General features: G+C 32.9%; 1 protein-coding gene across 4 annotated transcripts in view; it reads right to left on the minus strand.

The window, feature by feature from the left end:
* MLLT10 (MLLT10 histone lysine methyltransferase DOT1L cofactor) overlaps window positions 1-14,200 on the minus strand; it is a 127,564-nt gene that overhangs the window by 11,004 nt on the left and 102,360 nt on the right. For 3 of the 4 annotated variants that reach the window (XR_014494248.1, XM_083377983.1, XM_083377981.1), the window contains 6 exons: window positions 7,988-8,099; window positions 6,694-6,766; window positions 3,420-3,574; window positions 1,591-1,779; window positions 997-1,085; window positions 537-889 (listed from right to left, as the gene is read on the minus strand). Coding sequence is in view for 3 of the 4 variants with exons in the window: in XM_083377983.1 (XP_083234109.1) it covers window positions 537-889; window positions 997-1,085; window positions 1,591-1,779; window positions 3,420-3,574; window positions 6,694-6,766; window positions 7,988-8,099 (971 nt within the window). In the remaining variant the exon portion in view is untranslated. The remainder of the gene's footprint in view (window positions 1-536; window positions 890-996; window positions 1,086-1,590; window positions 1,780-3,419; window positions 3,575-6,693; window positions 6,767-7,987; window positions 8,100-14,200) is intronic. The other variant, XM_083377982.1, reaches the window with a different exon arrangement.

Genomic DNA, 14,200 nt, shown 5'->3' on the forward strand with positions numbered 1-14,200 from the left:
TACGCCATTTGGATCTTGGATGCCTGATGAAATGATTACCTTCATAGAAACTTAAGTTTGAGAACAGAGAACTTTTTTGAGACAGGAATTTTTTGATGATGGGTCATCATTCTGTGGGGCATCCTCTTTAATTTTCTGCTGAATTGTAGACTGATTTATTATGCCTTTATGCTGCTTAATTTGCACAGTATGGATACATGCTGGAATTGAGATCAGATTGCTAAATTGTTTCAGGAAACAATCTGATTTTTCTTTTCCCCCACACATATATTACTAATTTTGTATTCCCATAAACATTGTAAGGTAAAATGCAAACAATGAGATTGGGAGGAAGAGTAGAGAATGCAATTTGGAATGTATTTATTTATTTGTTTATTGACTGAACCTGTATGCCACCAAATCCAAACATACTTTAGTAAATTATTTTTGTAAGGATGAATATAAGAGAGACAAAAACCTATAAGCAAATATTTTCATTATTAGAGTATTATTTCCAAATATACCTATTTACATATCTATTTTGCAAAAGGATTTACCTGTTACTGAGTGTGGTTGGCAGAGGATGCACTGCACTTGGTGGCACAGCTGTGTGAGCTAGAGGAGAAGGATTCTGTGATATTGTAGCAGAAGTCTGAATTACTCCATTTAAAGCCCCAACGATTCCATTGATTGCCAGCTGGTTACCTGGCAGAGTTCCAATTATTCCACCCACTGTGGGAATGTTGGATGTTACAGTTTGCATTCCACTGGCAAATGCCCCCATCGTCACACCATTGACCTGTTGAACTCCTCCAACTCCTGGGCCTTGCTGGGCTGGACTTTGCCCAGCAGGTGGTGGAGTGGAAAGAGCAGAGGAACTGCTAGTGCTTTGTCCACTGGAATGTATTTCCTAATAAAAACACAAAGACTCAGCTATATCAAACCTCATAAAACAGCAAAATAATAGGAAAGTAGTGTTAACTAATGAGATATGTAAAAGCTATTAAAAACTAGTACCTGATTTAATACAGGGAGGGAGTTGTCAGGTAGAAAACTGCTTCCCAGGTTAGGGCTTTTGCTGCTGTTCAGCGAATCAGAGCCAGCAGCTAGAGTGACAATTGAAAAACAATCTTAATAAGGTTTTATGCTTTTTGATGCAGAAATTATGTGGGATATTTAATAAAATATAAACTTTGAAACTAATAAATCAAGCTATTCATGTCCACAATTTTTATTGCTGATAATGGATTCAATCACAGCTGGAAGACAAAGTTAAAAAGAAAGCTGTTATTTGAACTGCGGTTTTTATAATATTTTTTGGGGGAAATCCCATTATCTGTGAATGATTTTTGACATCATAAAAGGTGCATAAACTGATAATTTAAGTCACTTTCCCCCTTTGGTCATCCTCAAAATTTTAAACATATCTAATATGCATATGCTTTTTTCTTTGAAAAAGTTCTCAGGCTTAATTCATATTATAGAAAGAGGAATAATAAAATTATTCTTCCCACAGAGATAACATTCATCTTTTATTTAGGTAAGAACCTTTAAGCCTTTTACAAATTGTAAAACTCAATTTAAAAGAGAAAACTACTTTTCTTTACTTACCAGTCTGTGCTGAAAATGTAGGCATTTGATGAGAAGGACTTGGGTTGGTTGTTATTGTTGGGAAAGGAACTGACAGCTGGGCATTTAGGAGCTGGAGGCGCTCCTTTTTAGCTGTTAGATTTTTTATCTGTTCTTCTAAGTGGCGATTTTCAACTTGAAGCTGATGTAAAGATTTCAGCATGCCTAAAACTAAACAAATACATTTTAAAACCCTGAAAATTGCATCTAAAAATGTTTGTACATCATTCTGTATATGCAATTATTCTGCTAAATTATTGTAATTCCTTGTTTGCTAATACTTAAATTACTGGAGAATATTTCTTTGCAATTATGCCCATTTAAAATACTGAAGAAATGGAAAATATTTCAAATGTCTCTTGAAATTAACTATGATGAGAATTAATGTATTATTTCTAGATAGACACAGATAGAAGATCTGTGCACTAGATCTGCTCATCCACAAATATGTAGCCTATATTTCCTCCCTTGCTGGAAGTACAGTGCCAATGACACTATGGAAAGAGCAGCATTGTTATTATTTTCTTGTGGAAATATGTAACAGTTCAAGGCTTAAGTCCAGAATCTTTGAAGCACAGACAGTCAATCATTTGCCCTACCAAAGTTTGTGAACATGTTGTACACATGTTTTCTACTTTATTCAATTTGAAATGGAGATTTTTTTTAAAAAAATGGGCTGGGACAAAATACCCCTTCTATTAACAAATAATAATATCATTTCAAAAAAGAAAATGCACCCAATTATAAATTATAACCTCAAGACAATTTTGTGTTTTTTAATTGCTGGTGTAAAATAACCACATAATTTCTGTAATCAATGGGAACTTTTTATTGCATTTAAATCAACAGAATCCAGCTGTTTCCAATGTCCATTTAAAGAGCACCCAGCAGGGATCATTAAGGCTCCTGCAGCCTTTGCCCTCTTCCTGCAAATAAAGTATATCCTTAGCCACTTCTGTTCTCAAATTTGAATTTTGGATAAATTTTGGAACTTTCCTCAGCTAGCACATAAAGACAGTTTGGCCATTATAGCACCATAAAAGCTGCCTTTAAAATTCTAAATTGTATTTGTTTAACATGACCTTTAGGCCTAGTACAGACACAAGTATAGCAGTGCAGGCACATCTGGTCATTTCCCAAGGATTTAGCTTTTTATCCCTGCTCTTCAAGAATATACAAAGGAACTCTCAGTGTGCCCAAATGAGATGCAATAAGACTTAGCTAAACCTGTCCTCCAGCTATCATGTTTAAAGGATTATCCCTGCATGAATTTCCTCACAATTAGCATTTTTGTCAGGATACCATTCATAAAAACACACATATACAAAGCACACACACACACACACACACACACACACACACACACACACACACACGTGCACACATAGTTCTAGTTGGCAGTTCACTCATGATCAGTAATCAAGAAAATATATTAAAAGGAATTTTTTGTAAAATAATAAAGTAATTTTAAAACAATTCAAATATTTAATGCAATATATGCATGTGTAATCAGAATAACACTAGTTACTGAAGATGCAGACAAGCTTTAATTTCAAAATAAATTTATGATCTCATATTTCATTACCAATTTCCCATCCTCCCATTCCAGAATAATTCTGCAGCAAAATTAAAGTAAATGACTAACACTTTAGGCATGTCTTTACATACCAGGAATGAAACAGATGATTAGAATAATATTTTAATATATGGGTTCCTTCCAGGAATGATTATCATCTTTGAAATATAAAATTTACAAACATCAATAATACTTTTCCGATGGATATTAATCAGGACAGGATGAAAAAACTTACTGTCACTGGGGGTTCCTTGTTCCAGCAAGAACTGTTGTCCCTCACTCCACTGCCTCTCCAGAAGTTGTTCTATAGTAGATGGTGTTGGAGGCAAATGTTCTACACTGCTATTTCCAGATTGATCATAACGAATCTGTAAGTTGCTTACAGGAGACCTGTAGAAAGGTTATGAATTACACTAAAAGAACAAAGGGAGAGGAGATATATACAACATACACATATCAGTTTTCTTGGCTATTCTTAACTCTTTTAATCAATACTCCTTAAGATACCTATAGATTTCAGCACCAAACAGTTTAACAATGAAGTTCCCGCATGTCAATTCTTTTAGGAGATTTTTGCACTAAAATCAAAACTTGAATTATTTAGGTGAACTAATTTAATGTTACATAGATAAATGAAAGTGTACTAATTTACAGGGTATTTTTAATAATGTATAAATTTAATGAGAAATATGTATATATATAATGAAGTTAACTATAATAGAAAATATTAGACCAAATAACTACTTTGATAAAATGCTACAGCCATATGGCACAAAGAAAGAGCAAAATTGTCCCTTTCAATTAAATAACTACAGAAGATATAACAAAAGACAGTTATCATGCCCCAGACATCTTCACTTAAATGCATATTTTTAGTAAGATTTCCTCTGGCACCAATATAACTGAATTCAAAAATTAATAACAGAAAACGTGTAACAGCAGTAAATATTAAATATTTATGCAGCCAGTCCACTAATTTAGGAAATCTTGATCAACACTTAATTTACAAAGGCCTTAACAATTTGGAAAGTTTTATATTCTAAAATGCACACAAATTAACATTACAAATTATTACAAATTATTTGATGACAATGACTAACTAAAATGTCAAATGTGAAGAACTTTATATTTGTGTTTATCATTACAGCAGCATAATATATCAAGCTTAATCAAATCACAGAACTTGTACATAGGTATTTTGAAATTAAATAAATTTTAGCAACCCTTTTCTGTTGAACTGTAATTGTTCCATGCTTCACTGTAAAAATATGTAACATTATTTTCCCATGTTCCCAGTTGTCATTGAAAATTAACAAACACAAACACATACAATCATTGCCAGCACTGATTTTTTTTTCACAATAGAAGGTATATACCAAGGAATCGGTAGTGAGGGTGGAGATGGAATAATGAATAAATGATAATCATACATTATACAAATATACTTAAATAACAATTTAATGTTGTACCATTTGTACTAGAATTATCTTTGCTACTAAAAAGAACTATATTTTCTTAGTTTTTAAGATTAAAATTTCAAATAGATCATAACTCTTCACCAGTTTTTTGTTTTGTTTTTGGCATGAACTCAATTAGTGTTAAGCAATTATTCTTCTCTTTAATATCAGAATTCTTCCAACAGTAAATTGCTCTTCCATATGGTTAATCAACCACATCACCCATGTCTAAGATGAGATAATATACTGTATTGAATTATACAATTATTAAGATAAAATATTTATGGATTTTAGTAGCCAATGACTAGCAAATTACTGACATATTTTCAAAAGGTATTGTGTTCTTTAAGCAGTACTGGTGCACAATATCATTTGTTGCCTTGAATGCTTTGCTGAAGTACTGATATAAACTTTATGGAAATATTTGAAGATTATATAGCCACAAATGCTTAAGAGGATGCAAGAAAACTGAAATTTCTTGGATATCTGGCAATGTGTATTTGTAAGGCAAGGGTGACAAAGAACAAATCACCCATCCCTACATATTTCTTGAATAATTCCACTGAAAAATAGACCTAGCTTTTGCTGGAGATTTGGTACTAGATTCACTGAAGGCCACTGGCTAGATATAATTCTGACAGCTTTTATACTAAAAATATGATTAAAATGAAGAGGACTCTTTGCTATGTTTAATATGCATCTTTCTGACACATATATTTCTGTCTTACATTATTTTTGCATCATCTGGGGAATAAAAATCTTTATATACATTCTATTGTACTATATATCTTCTAAATTCTTCCTCCGTATATCTATATACATTTATTAAGTAGTATGCTTATATAAAATCTAGTATTGTATATAAATTTGGCAGTTCTATGCTATTTCATGTATATTTTATTATAATAGGCAACATCCAAAGAACAACATAATTTTTCTCAGTATTATATCTTAATTCTGATTCCTTCATTCTCCTATCAACAGCCTTAAAAACAGTGAGTAATTTTTTTCTTTAACAAGCTAAAATAAAAAGTTAACTCACTTAAACATTGTTCACAGGGCATACATTAAGATTTTAACAAATTTGAGAATGAGCATGAAGAACAAAGAAATATTACATCCTAAATTTAATTTAATTTTAAATGAGTTACTAGGGTCTGGAACCTTACAAATAATTATGTATAAAATCCGTTGAAACTAAATCATTTTAACCTAGAGATCTTCTTTCTTATGTAACTTTATATTTCAGTAAGTAGAGGTATATTTCTAGAACACTTAATTAGAAGTCAATCACAATTAGCTTCAAAAGATTTTAAAGGATTTGTTCCTAAGATGACCATTGACCTAATTTGCAGAGTGGATATATTTTTCAGTCAGTCTTTTGAGATCTCCAGGTTCTTGAAAATCTGGCCACAGATCACTAACACACAGTTTATCCATGACACAGCAATTCATAAACATAAGTGGCACACTGACATTCTTTTTTTAAGTTTATTACTCCTATATTAACTATTTGCAGACTGTAGTACAAATGTGTACTACCAATGATAAATTAAAATGAAACACTTTTAAAATGCTAAAATCTTCAACACTCAAACTGTGTAGTACTATGTTTTAGGCTAGTGACCTATCAACCACTAATTGAATCCTGGTTGTTTTAAATTTTTAAAAATATTGATTTTACTGCCTATACAAAAATTTTTACTTTTTTCAGTGTTGTTACACTCAAAACTAATAAAATTATTTGCATTTAATATTCTTATGATAGCATCTATCTGATAATTACTAGTGCATGGGCTCTTCTGTAAAACTAACTATTCAAGTGAGACAAGATAATGTAAAAAAGTACCTAATTCTTCAGTAATTTCTATGCATGAGAAAAGACATACCGTAGTTTTATTATTACTGTGAATTCAAATTGATCTAAAATATTTCCTTAGTACAACAGAATATATCTACATAATTTTATTCAACTTAAATAGGACACCTTTTAAAAATTTCTGTAGCTTAAAAATATTTTTCCCCCTTTAACTGATTGTAAATTTTGCTTACCGTGGTGAAATACTTCCTTTGGGTGAACCTCCCCTTCCAACCAGGCTCCGGCTATTGTCTCCAAGATCTTGATCTGCACAGTAAATATTTCACAGCCAAAAGTGACTCTTGCTGAACTAAGGTTTTAAAATGTTTCAAGATGTCCCTCACTATTAGCAATTACTCCAGTAGCAATACCAGAGAGGACTACTATAAAGCTGCTAACTGCAATGGATAAAGTATTCTCCGTACAAATTTCTGTGGGTGAAGCAGGCCATGGATTAACCTTAGTCTTTTCTCTGCTTTCAGTTTTACAGCACACAAGCATGGTTTGTATTTCTAGTACCCTCCCCTCAGCCACTTTTAATTTCTGCAGTGAAAGTAATGAATCACAGCTGTGGACAGCTAATCTGTATGCTTATCACAGCAGATCCTCAGGCTTTGTATTTTTTAACACTTTGCATCCCAGGAAAATTCACACACCATACTCCATAGTCACTTCTACCAGTAACTTTTTCTCACAAATTTTTAGCAACAAATGCTAGGAAATGTTTCTCTTCCATTAAAGCAAGAATGAGCCTTTAGTAATTTCCAATTTTATGTAAAAAGAAAAAAACAAGAGATTAAAATATTTTTTAAAAAACATTTTGTCAGATATACTGAAATGTCTTGCATGGCATGACTCAAAAGGGTTATTTTTCCCTATGGCCTCTCAATAAAATAACCCTATCTGCCCCTTTCAAGGCGGCCCTCCCCCTATTCTGCAGCAAATGACCCTTGGTCTTTTAGAGGGCAAGACATGACTGATCCATTCTTGGTAAACTGCTAAACTCATTCCCTTCCCCCAGATAGGCATGACTATTAGGACATGTCAACAAATCCTTAAAGATAGAATGAAACAAAGCAAATCCAGGAGCTTATTAATTTTTTTTAAAAAACTAGTAGTATGAAAAAGACCAACTAGTATTCATTCAGTTATTGGTGAATTTATGTAACAAGATCTCAGCTATGCCAACTCAAGAGATCATGTAATTCCATAAATTATGCAAATAAAGATTTAAACGATTCACAACAAAAACCCAATGCTACTTTCATTGCAAAGAACTAAAGAAACTGAACACATCAATCACAAAAAGTCACAAGAGACATTGTTGCATTCCTGCCTGCTCATTGCTGTTTAAACATTTACATTTCACATATGCTGTGGTGTAAAGCATTATTGGTGTGAAAAATGCAGCTAGCAGTTGAGCATGCAAATAAATAAAAAACATTTTTTTAGAAATACATATACCATTAAAAAGAAATTTTAACTTGCCTAACTGAATGTTTTCGGCTTGTGTGGCATGTGATGCCATTGTTGAGTTAGAATTTAACCTATTGCCATAGATATGTGAAGGAGGAAGGCCAAGGGAAGATCCAGGTAATGCCTGCCAAAACACAGAATTACTAAAATTTGAAATCTGCAAAGGAAAATCTTAAAAGATATCTTTAACATATTAAATTAAAATTTGATCTACTCAATCTAATACAGTAATCAAGTATCCTGTTGACACAAGTTTAAAAGCACAGTAAAAATACATTTGCAGGATTTTTTTTACAGTGAAACTAAGACGAAACTAAGATGAACCATGAATTATATTTTCAAAATATTGCTGAACAAAGAATTGCCCACATTTCTAAATCACACTGGGAATATAAGGATTTTGCTTCTTGATGACCATATGCTCACACTAATTAAACTTTTAAAACCATTTACAAAATAAGGGCAGGTAGATAATAGATGTCTCACAAATGCTTCTACTCCTTACACCACAAAAATGCAATGGGGTCAAAAGGTCCCATTTCAGTTGTACCCTTGAGTCATATTACCTTGGTTGTACTCTGTCATCAGGACAACCTACTTATTATTTAGTAACGTCCTATTTTTATGCACATTTTTATGCTTATTTTTCCCATAAAAAAGCATGACTTTCCTATTATATAGAAAAGGTATGTTTTCTATATAATAAAGGTCTCATCAAAATCACAGCTCTGCCCTGAACCTCATAATAAGGAATAGATTTTTGGCAGATAGCCAACTTGACTTACTGGAAAACTCTTCATCCATCAATCCATCATCCATCCATCCTTCTAACAACAATTCTCAATTTTTCTGATGGGACTTCATTCAAGCAAAAGAAGATGAATCCTTAACAAGATAAACTGAATTCTGCCAGTTCTAAGCTACGTAATATCTTTGCTTAATCCAGTGTAATAAAACATCTTCTTTCCTTGACTACATTACTCTCAATTAATTAGTGGTATTTGAAAACTTAATTCAGAACTGTAATGGCCAGACATAATACTATTATTTTTCATAATAAAGTTTCTAAAAATATATCATCTTATAGCTTTGATACATAAACCATTAAATGACTGAAATTATAAGCACATTTCAATTTGAAATTTGAAAAGAACATCCATTTGCTTTACAAACAAGTTACTACACCAAATGTAGTCCAAAACAGTTAAGAACACTTACTACAAAGTAATCCCCATTAAACAAAGGAGGGAGTATTTAAATAGTTTGCTAAAGACTGTACTTTATAGGCTAGTGGATTCAGCAAAAAAAGGTAATCATAATTCCACTTTTGTGATCAACAAAATTTTAAATGCTTCAAAGTAATTGTCAAAGTTGTATAAATGCAACCAACAGAAACATATTCCATTAAGATCTACCAACACTCCATACTTACCAAATATAGAAGGAATGGCAGAATCTGGAGATAGAGTGAAAAGGGGGATCAGCCTAGAACCCCTACGTAGCCACTAAAGAATTACGTCCAACCTTCCTTCAATGCCATTGACTCTGATCTAACTCTAGCCAGGTACTGACCATTAGTTGAGACAATTCCTGTGCATAAGATTTTAGCAATCGGCATAACTGGACCTTCCCCTCTGGACCTGGTCTTTCACTCCTGAAACCAACTTTTAAAGTGATATTTGATAAACTTTGCTTATAAACCACTAGGAACTACTTCTTAAACATTTTCCTATTGGGAAGTGAGAATAAAGAACTGACAAGTAAAATATCCTTAACCAAGACAATTTTTTTAACAGTTGTGCCAAGAAACATTTTTACAGGGACAATGAGAAAGAAAAGTCAACCTTTTATCTCTTTCTAGTTTCCCCTTCCCCAATACAAGGCACATATGACATCTAGCACATAAGAAAATCAAAGATGGGAGGAGATTGTGAAATTTCATTGGAAAAGACTGATGTTTTCATTATTGTTTTGAGGCGGACGACTAGCCAGATCCATAGAATAAGCCTCCTCTCAAAGAAAGTATTTTTCCCATTGCATAGTATCTATTCATTCATAAACCTCATATGATTAATGAATAATTAAACAGTAATTCAATTCTCACAAGCAAGATACACAACAGCATAAAAAATTAACACCTAAAAGAGAAGTGAGATCATATAGACACGCTTCCAGTAACTACACAGAACATCCTGTTTCCCAACTTTTACAAACATGTAATTTCAATTGGAATAGTGTGAATCTGAGCACCTAAAACCTGTAAATGTCCAACGAAACTTCCTATAACTCTGCATATATGAAATGAGTTTACTGAACAAAACCATGTTCTCATCACATCTTCTGTAACAACTTATTCACCTAAATATGTCGGGTACTATAGTTATTTGTTTTTATATTAGAGCCATCAAACAGTGAACAAGCACCTACATGAACAAAATCAGCAGGGTTTTTTTTTTTTTTTTGTTACTAGAGATTATGAAAAATTCTGAATTCATTTATACATTCATTCATGTAAACAAATCACTTTTCAGGTGAAAGTTCAAGGCATGAAAGGAAGCCTTTTATAGAATTATTAATTTATTTATTGTCCTTTTGGTTACTCTAGCTGCAGAATAGAGATTAAAACAAGATTAAAAGGTAAACAGGACACTGGCGTTTTAACAAAATAATTGTGCTATTTAAATAAAAGCTGTAGAAAATGCCAACTTTCATTTCTGACTAATTGTTTTCTGAAACGTAAGAAAAACATTAAACCTGGCACCAAGACAGTAGCATTCTCTGATAAAGATAGAATATCACTGGTTTCTTCTATCATTAGTTGTGCATTATATCTATAATGTGATCTTTACAGTGGGATAAAATTTTTAAAATTGGTTATGATACTACAACAGTGCCATAAACAAAAGGGTTTTATTTTTTAAAAAATTGGTTAAAAATAGGGGATTTAGCTAAGAAACACATAGTATAACAATTTTACATATTGAGATAAATATTCAATTTTGGTATTATTTAAAAGTAAAAAAGAACCATTTACAATGTATTTCAACTTCATTAAAACATTTATTAAAATGTTTAATAAATGTTTATTTAGTAAAATAATTTGAATACTACGATAAAGATCAAATGAAGGCAAAGCTTTTAGCTCTTTTAGAATTATAATATCAACAACCTAAGAAATATCAACAACCCAAGATATGAAGATGATACCACTCTAATGGCAGAAAGTGGAAGAGGAACTAAAGAGCCTCTTGTTGCGGGTGAAGAAGGAGAGTGCAAAAGTTGGGTTGAAACTTAACATTAAGAAAACCAAGATCATGGCATCCGGCCCTCTCAATTCCTGGCAAATAGATGGGGAAATGGAGGTAGTGACAGATTTTATTTTACTGGGCTCCAAGATCACCGCAGATGGGGACTGCAGCCAAGAAATTAAAAGATGCTTGCTCCTGGGGAGGAAAGCCATGGTAAATCTAGACAGCATACTAAAAAGCAGAGATCACCCTGCCTACAAAAGTGCGTATAGTCGCTACGGTCTTCCCAGTTGCAATGTATGGCTGTGAAAGTTGGACCATAAGAAAAGCTGAGCACCAAAGAACTGAGGTCTTTGAACTATGGTGCTGGAGAAGACTCCTACGAGTCCCTTGGACTGCAAGGCGATCAAACTGGTCAGTCCTAGAGGAGATCAACCCTGACTGCTCTTTAGAAGACCAGATCCTGAAGTTGAAACTCAAATATTGTGGCCACCTAATGAGAAGGAAGGACTCACTGGAGAGGAGCCTAATGCTGGGAAAGATTGAGGGCAAGAGAAGAATGGGACAACAGAGAATAAGGTGGCTGGATGGAGTCACTGAAGCAGTAGGCGTGAACTTAAATGAACTCCAGAAGATGGTAAAGGACAGGAAGGCCTGGAGGAACGTTGTCCATGGGGTCGCGATGGGTCAGACACGACTTCGCAACTAACAACAACAAAAAGAAGTATAATACACCTTATTTCATTTGGATCAGGTTAATGAAAATCATTAAGAAATATACTACTAAAATTATAACATTGAAATTAAACAAAATGGTTGCATGCATGTGTATGCTTGCCTGTGTATTTGTATATATATTTGTGTGTGTGTCTCTATCTCTTTCTCTATTTACCCCCAAAATCCCTTTGATTATAGCACTGGAATATAGTACCAAATCATGTAAAACTATTATTTTAACGTTAACATTAAACAGGTTGCATATTTTCCCTTCATTACCTACATTTAGAAATAAAATAGAAAAACACTGACATTTTGATATAAATATGTAAATTAATTTACTAAATACATTGCAGTACATGTAATGCATCTGATCTGCTGTTACTGAAACACAAAGACTTTATACAGCTTTACTAGAGAATTCACCAATCTGGGTATGCTGGGAGACTGTAACTTCTAGTCTTTCCTTAGACATGAAGTCAGCTGAGTGACTTTAACCAGTCATTTCATGTTAGCTCTAGGAAGATGGTAATGACAAACTACTTCCGAAAATCTTGCCAATACAATTGCATGGATTATTTAGGCAGACACTAGGATCAGAAATGACTTGAAGGTAACTGGAGGGGGGAGGAAGAGGATTTCTGCTGAGCTATGCACTGCTTTGCAAAATTTATTTTTAAACGAATGCACTAATATAAAATTTGCCCTGCTATATATTACTGAATCTTATAAAATCTTTTTAAAAAGCACAAACTCCCTGTCATTTCAACTTTTAATATACTAAATATTTTCTGATATACACCCCACTTAAGTTTAAGACACCTTCCAGTAAGGTTTTAATACTCAGCATGTGATGAGAGATGAAACCAAGTGTGAACAACTTTGAGGTCCCATGAGAGGGCTGACTGTTAAAGCTGTCAGATTCAATTGCATCATTTCACATTATTCAATGCCCCAAACTTCTCTCTAATTGTTAGGAGCTTAACATATTCAAACCCATTGTTTAGGCTAATGTTAAAATGCCCACAGTTGAATTTCCATAAAGAAGAAGGAGGGATTTAATTGTATAAGAAATGACTGAGCCACCAATTCCTGGGCTGCTTTATAATCAGTTTATATCTAATCAATACTCTTGTTGAGAATTAGTTTATTGTTGCTGTTAAAGGACAGAGGAACATGCTTAAAAATGAAATAAAGAACAATTTCTCTGCTTGCTTCAACTTGGGAATAAGTTTTTCCTATAAACGTTCTTTCTTAAAAGTTACAAGTTTATTTTTTTTAGATTTGATACATTCTATCTGTATGAATTTATTCAAAAGTTAATTTTACTCATTTTTCCAATGTGCATTTATCAACAAAATTCTGATATGCACTCTGTCAATATTTAACTTACGAAAATAGGAGATAATATTTATAAACAACAGGACAATATAAATATTTTTGAAAATGAAGAAACTGCTTGCTAATTATTAGAATTTGTATTCAACATAATACCAGCAGAAATACAGTTGCTGGCAGCACAATTTCATTAGTACCGTAATTGTATGTCTGCTACCTACTGCAAAAGCACCTAGGTTTAGTAAAGCACCTAGCATTTAAGGACATAGCACGAGCATCTAGTTTAATTAAGAACTGGACAAATTTTCAAAGAAAAAAATGTGTGCAAGGGGAATCAAAGCATTATGTTTCACTTGAATGAAAGGGATTTTTTCTATCAGCAGAACCTTTGCAATAGCAAAGGGACTCAATTGGATGCCACCCAAATCTTCTGATAAACAAAATACAAACATGAAATATACAGATGACCAATGTAAACTAAGAAACACAATATATAATTCTAGTCATGAAGGAGCTTCTGCAACACTGCTCATTATTGAAATCCAGAAGAAACTTTGGCGCACTGGTGTCAACTTTTGAAGTAGCCACATAAGTACTGGATTTAGTCACCTGGATACTGAAGTTCAAAATCAGAATGCACTGCATACTTTTTTTTTCAGAAACAGCTTGTCTCTCCCAGCAGAAATAAAAAGATGATAAAAGGATCCCAGCAGTGTTAACCTTTTTCAGCACTTAGGACACATGAACATTCCAAAAGATACACAGAATAATGTAAAATATCCCAGAGATTCCATAGCAATCTTTTACTAAATTTCTCACTTTAATCAGAAACAGAAGACTGTTTTTTTCTCAGACTTTAAAAAAAAAACTATTCTTAGCATATTTGAGGGTTTACAGTACAGTAAGTTATTTGTCCAAGAAA

Source organism: Vipera ursinii (assembly GCF_947247035.1).
Source record: "Vipera ursinii genome assembly, chromosome: Z".
Taxonomy (NCBI): domain Eukaryota; kingdom Metazoa; phylum Chordata; class Lepidosauria; order Squamata; family Viperidae; genus Vipera; species Vipera ursinii.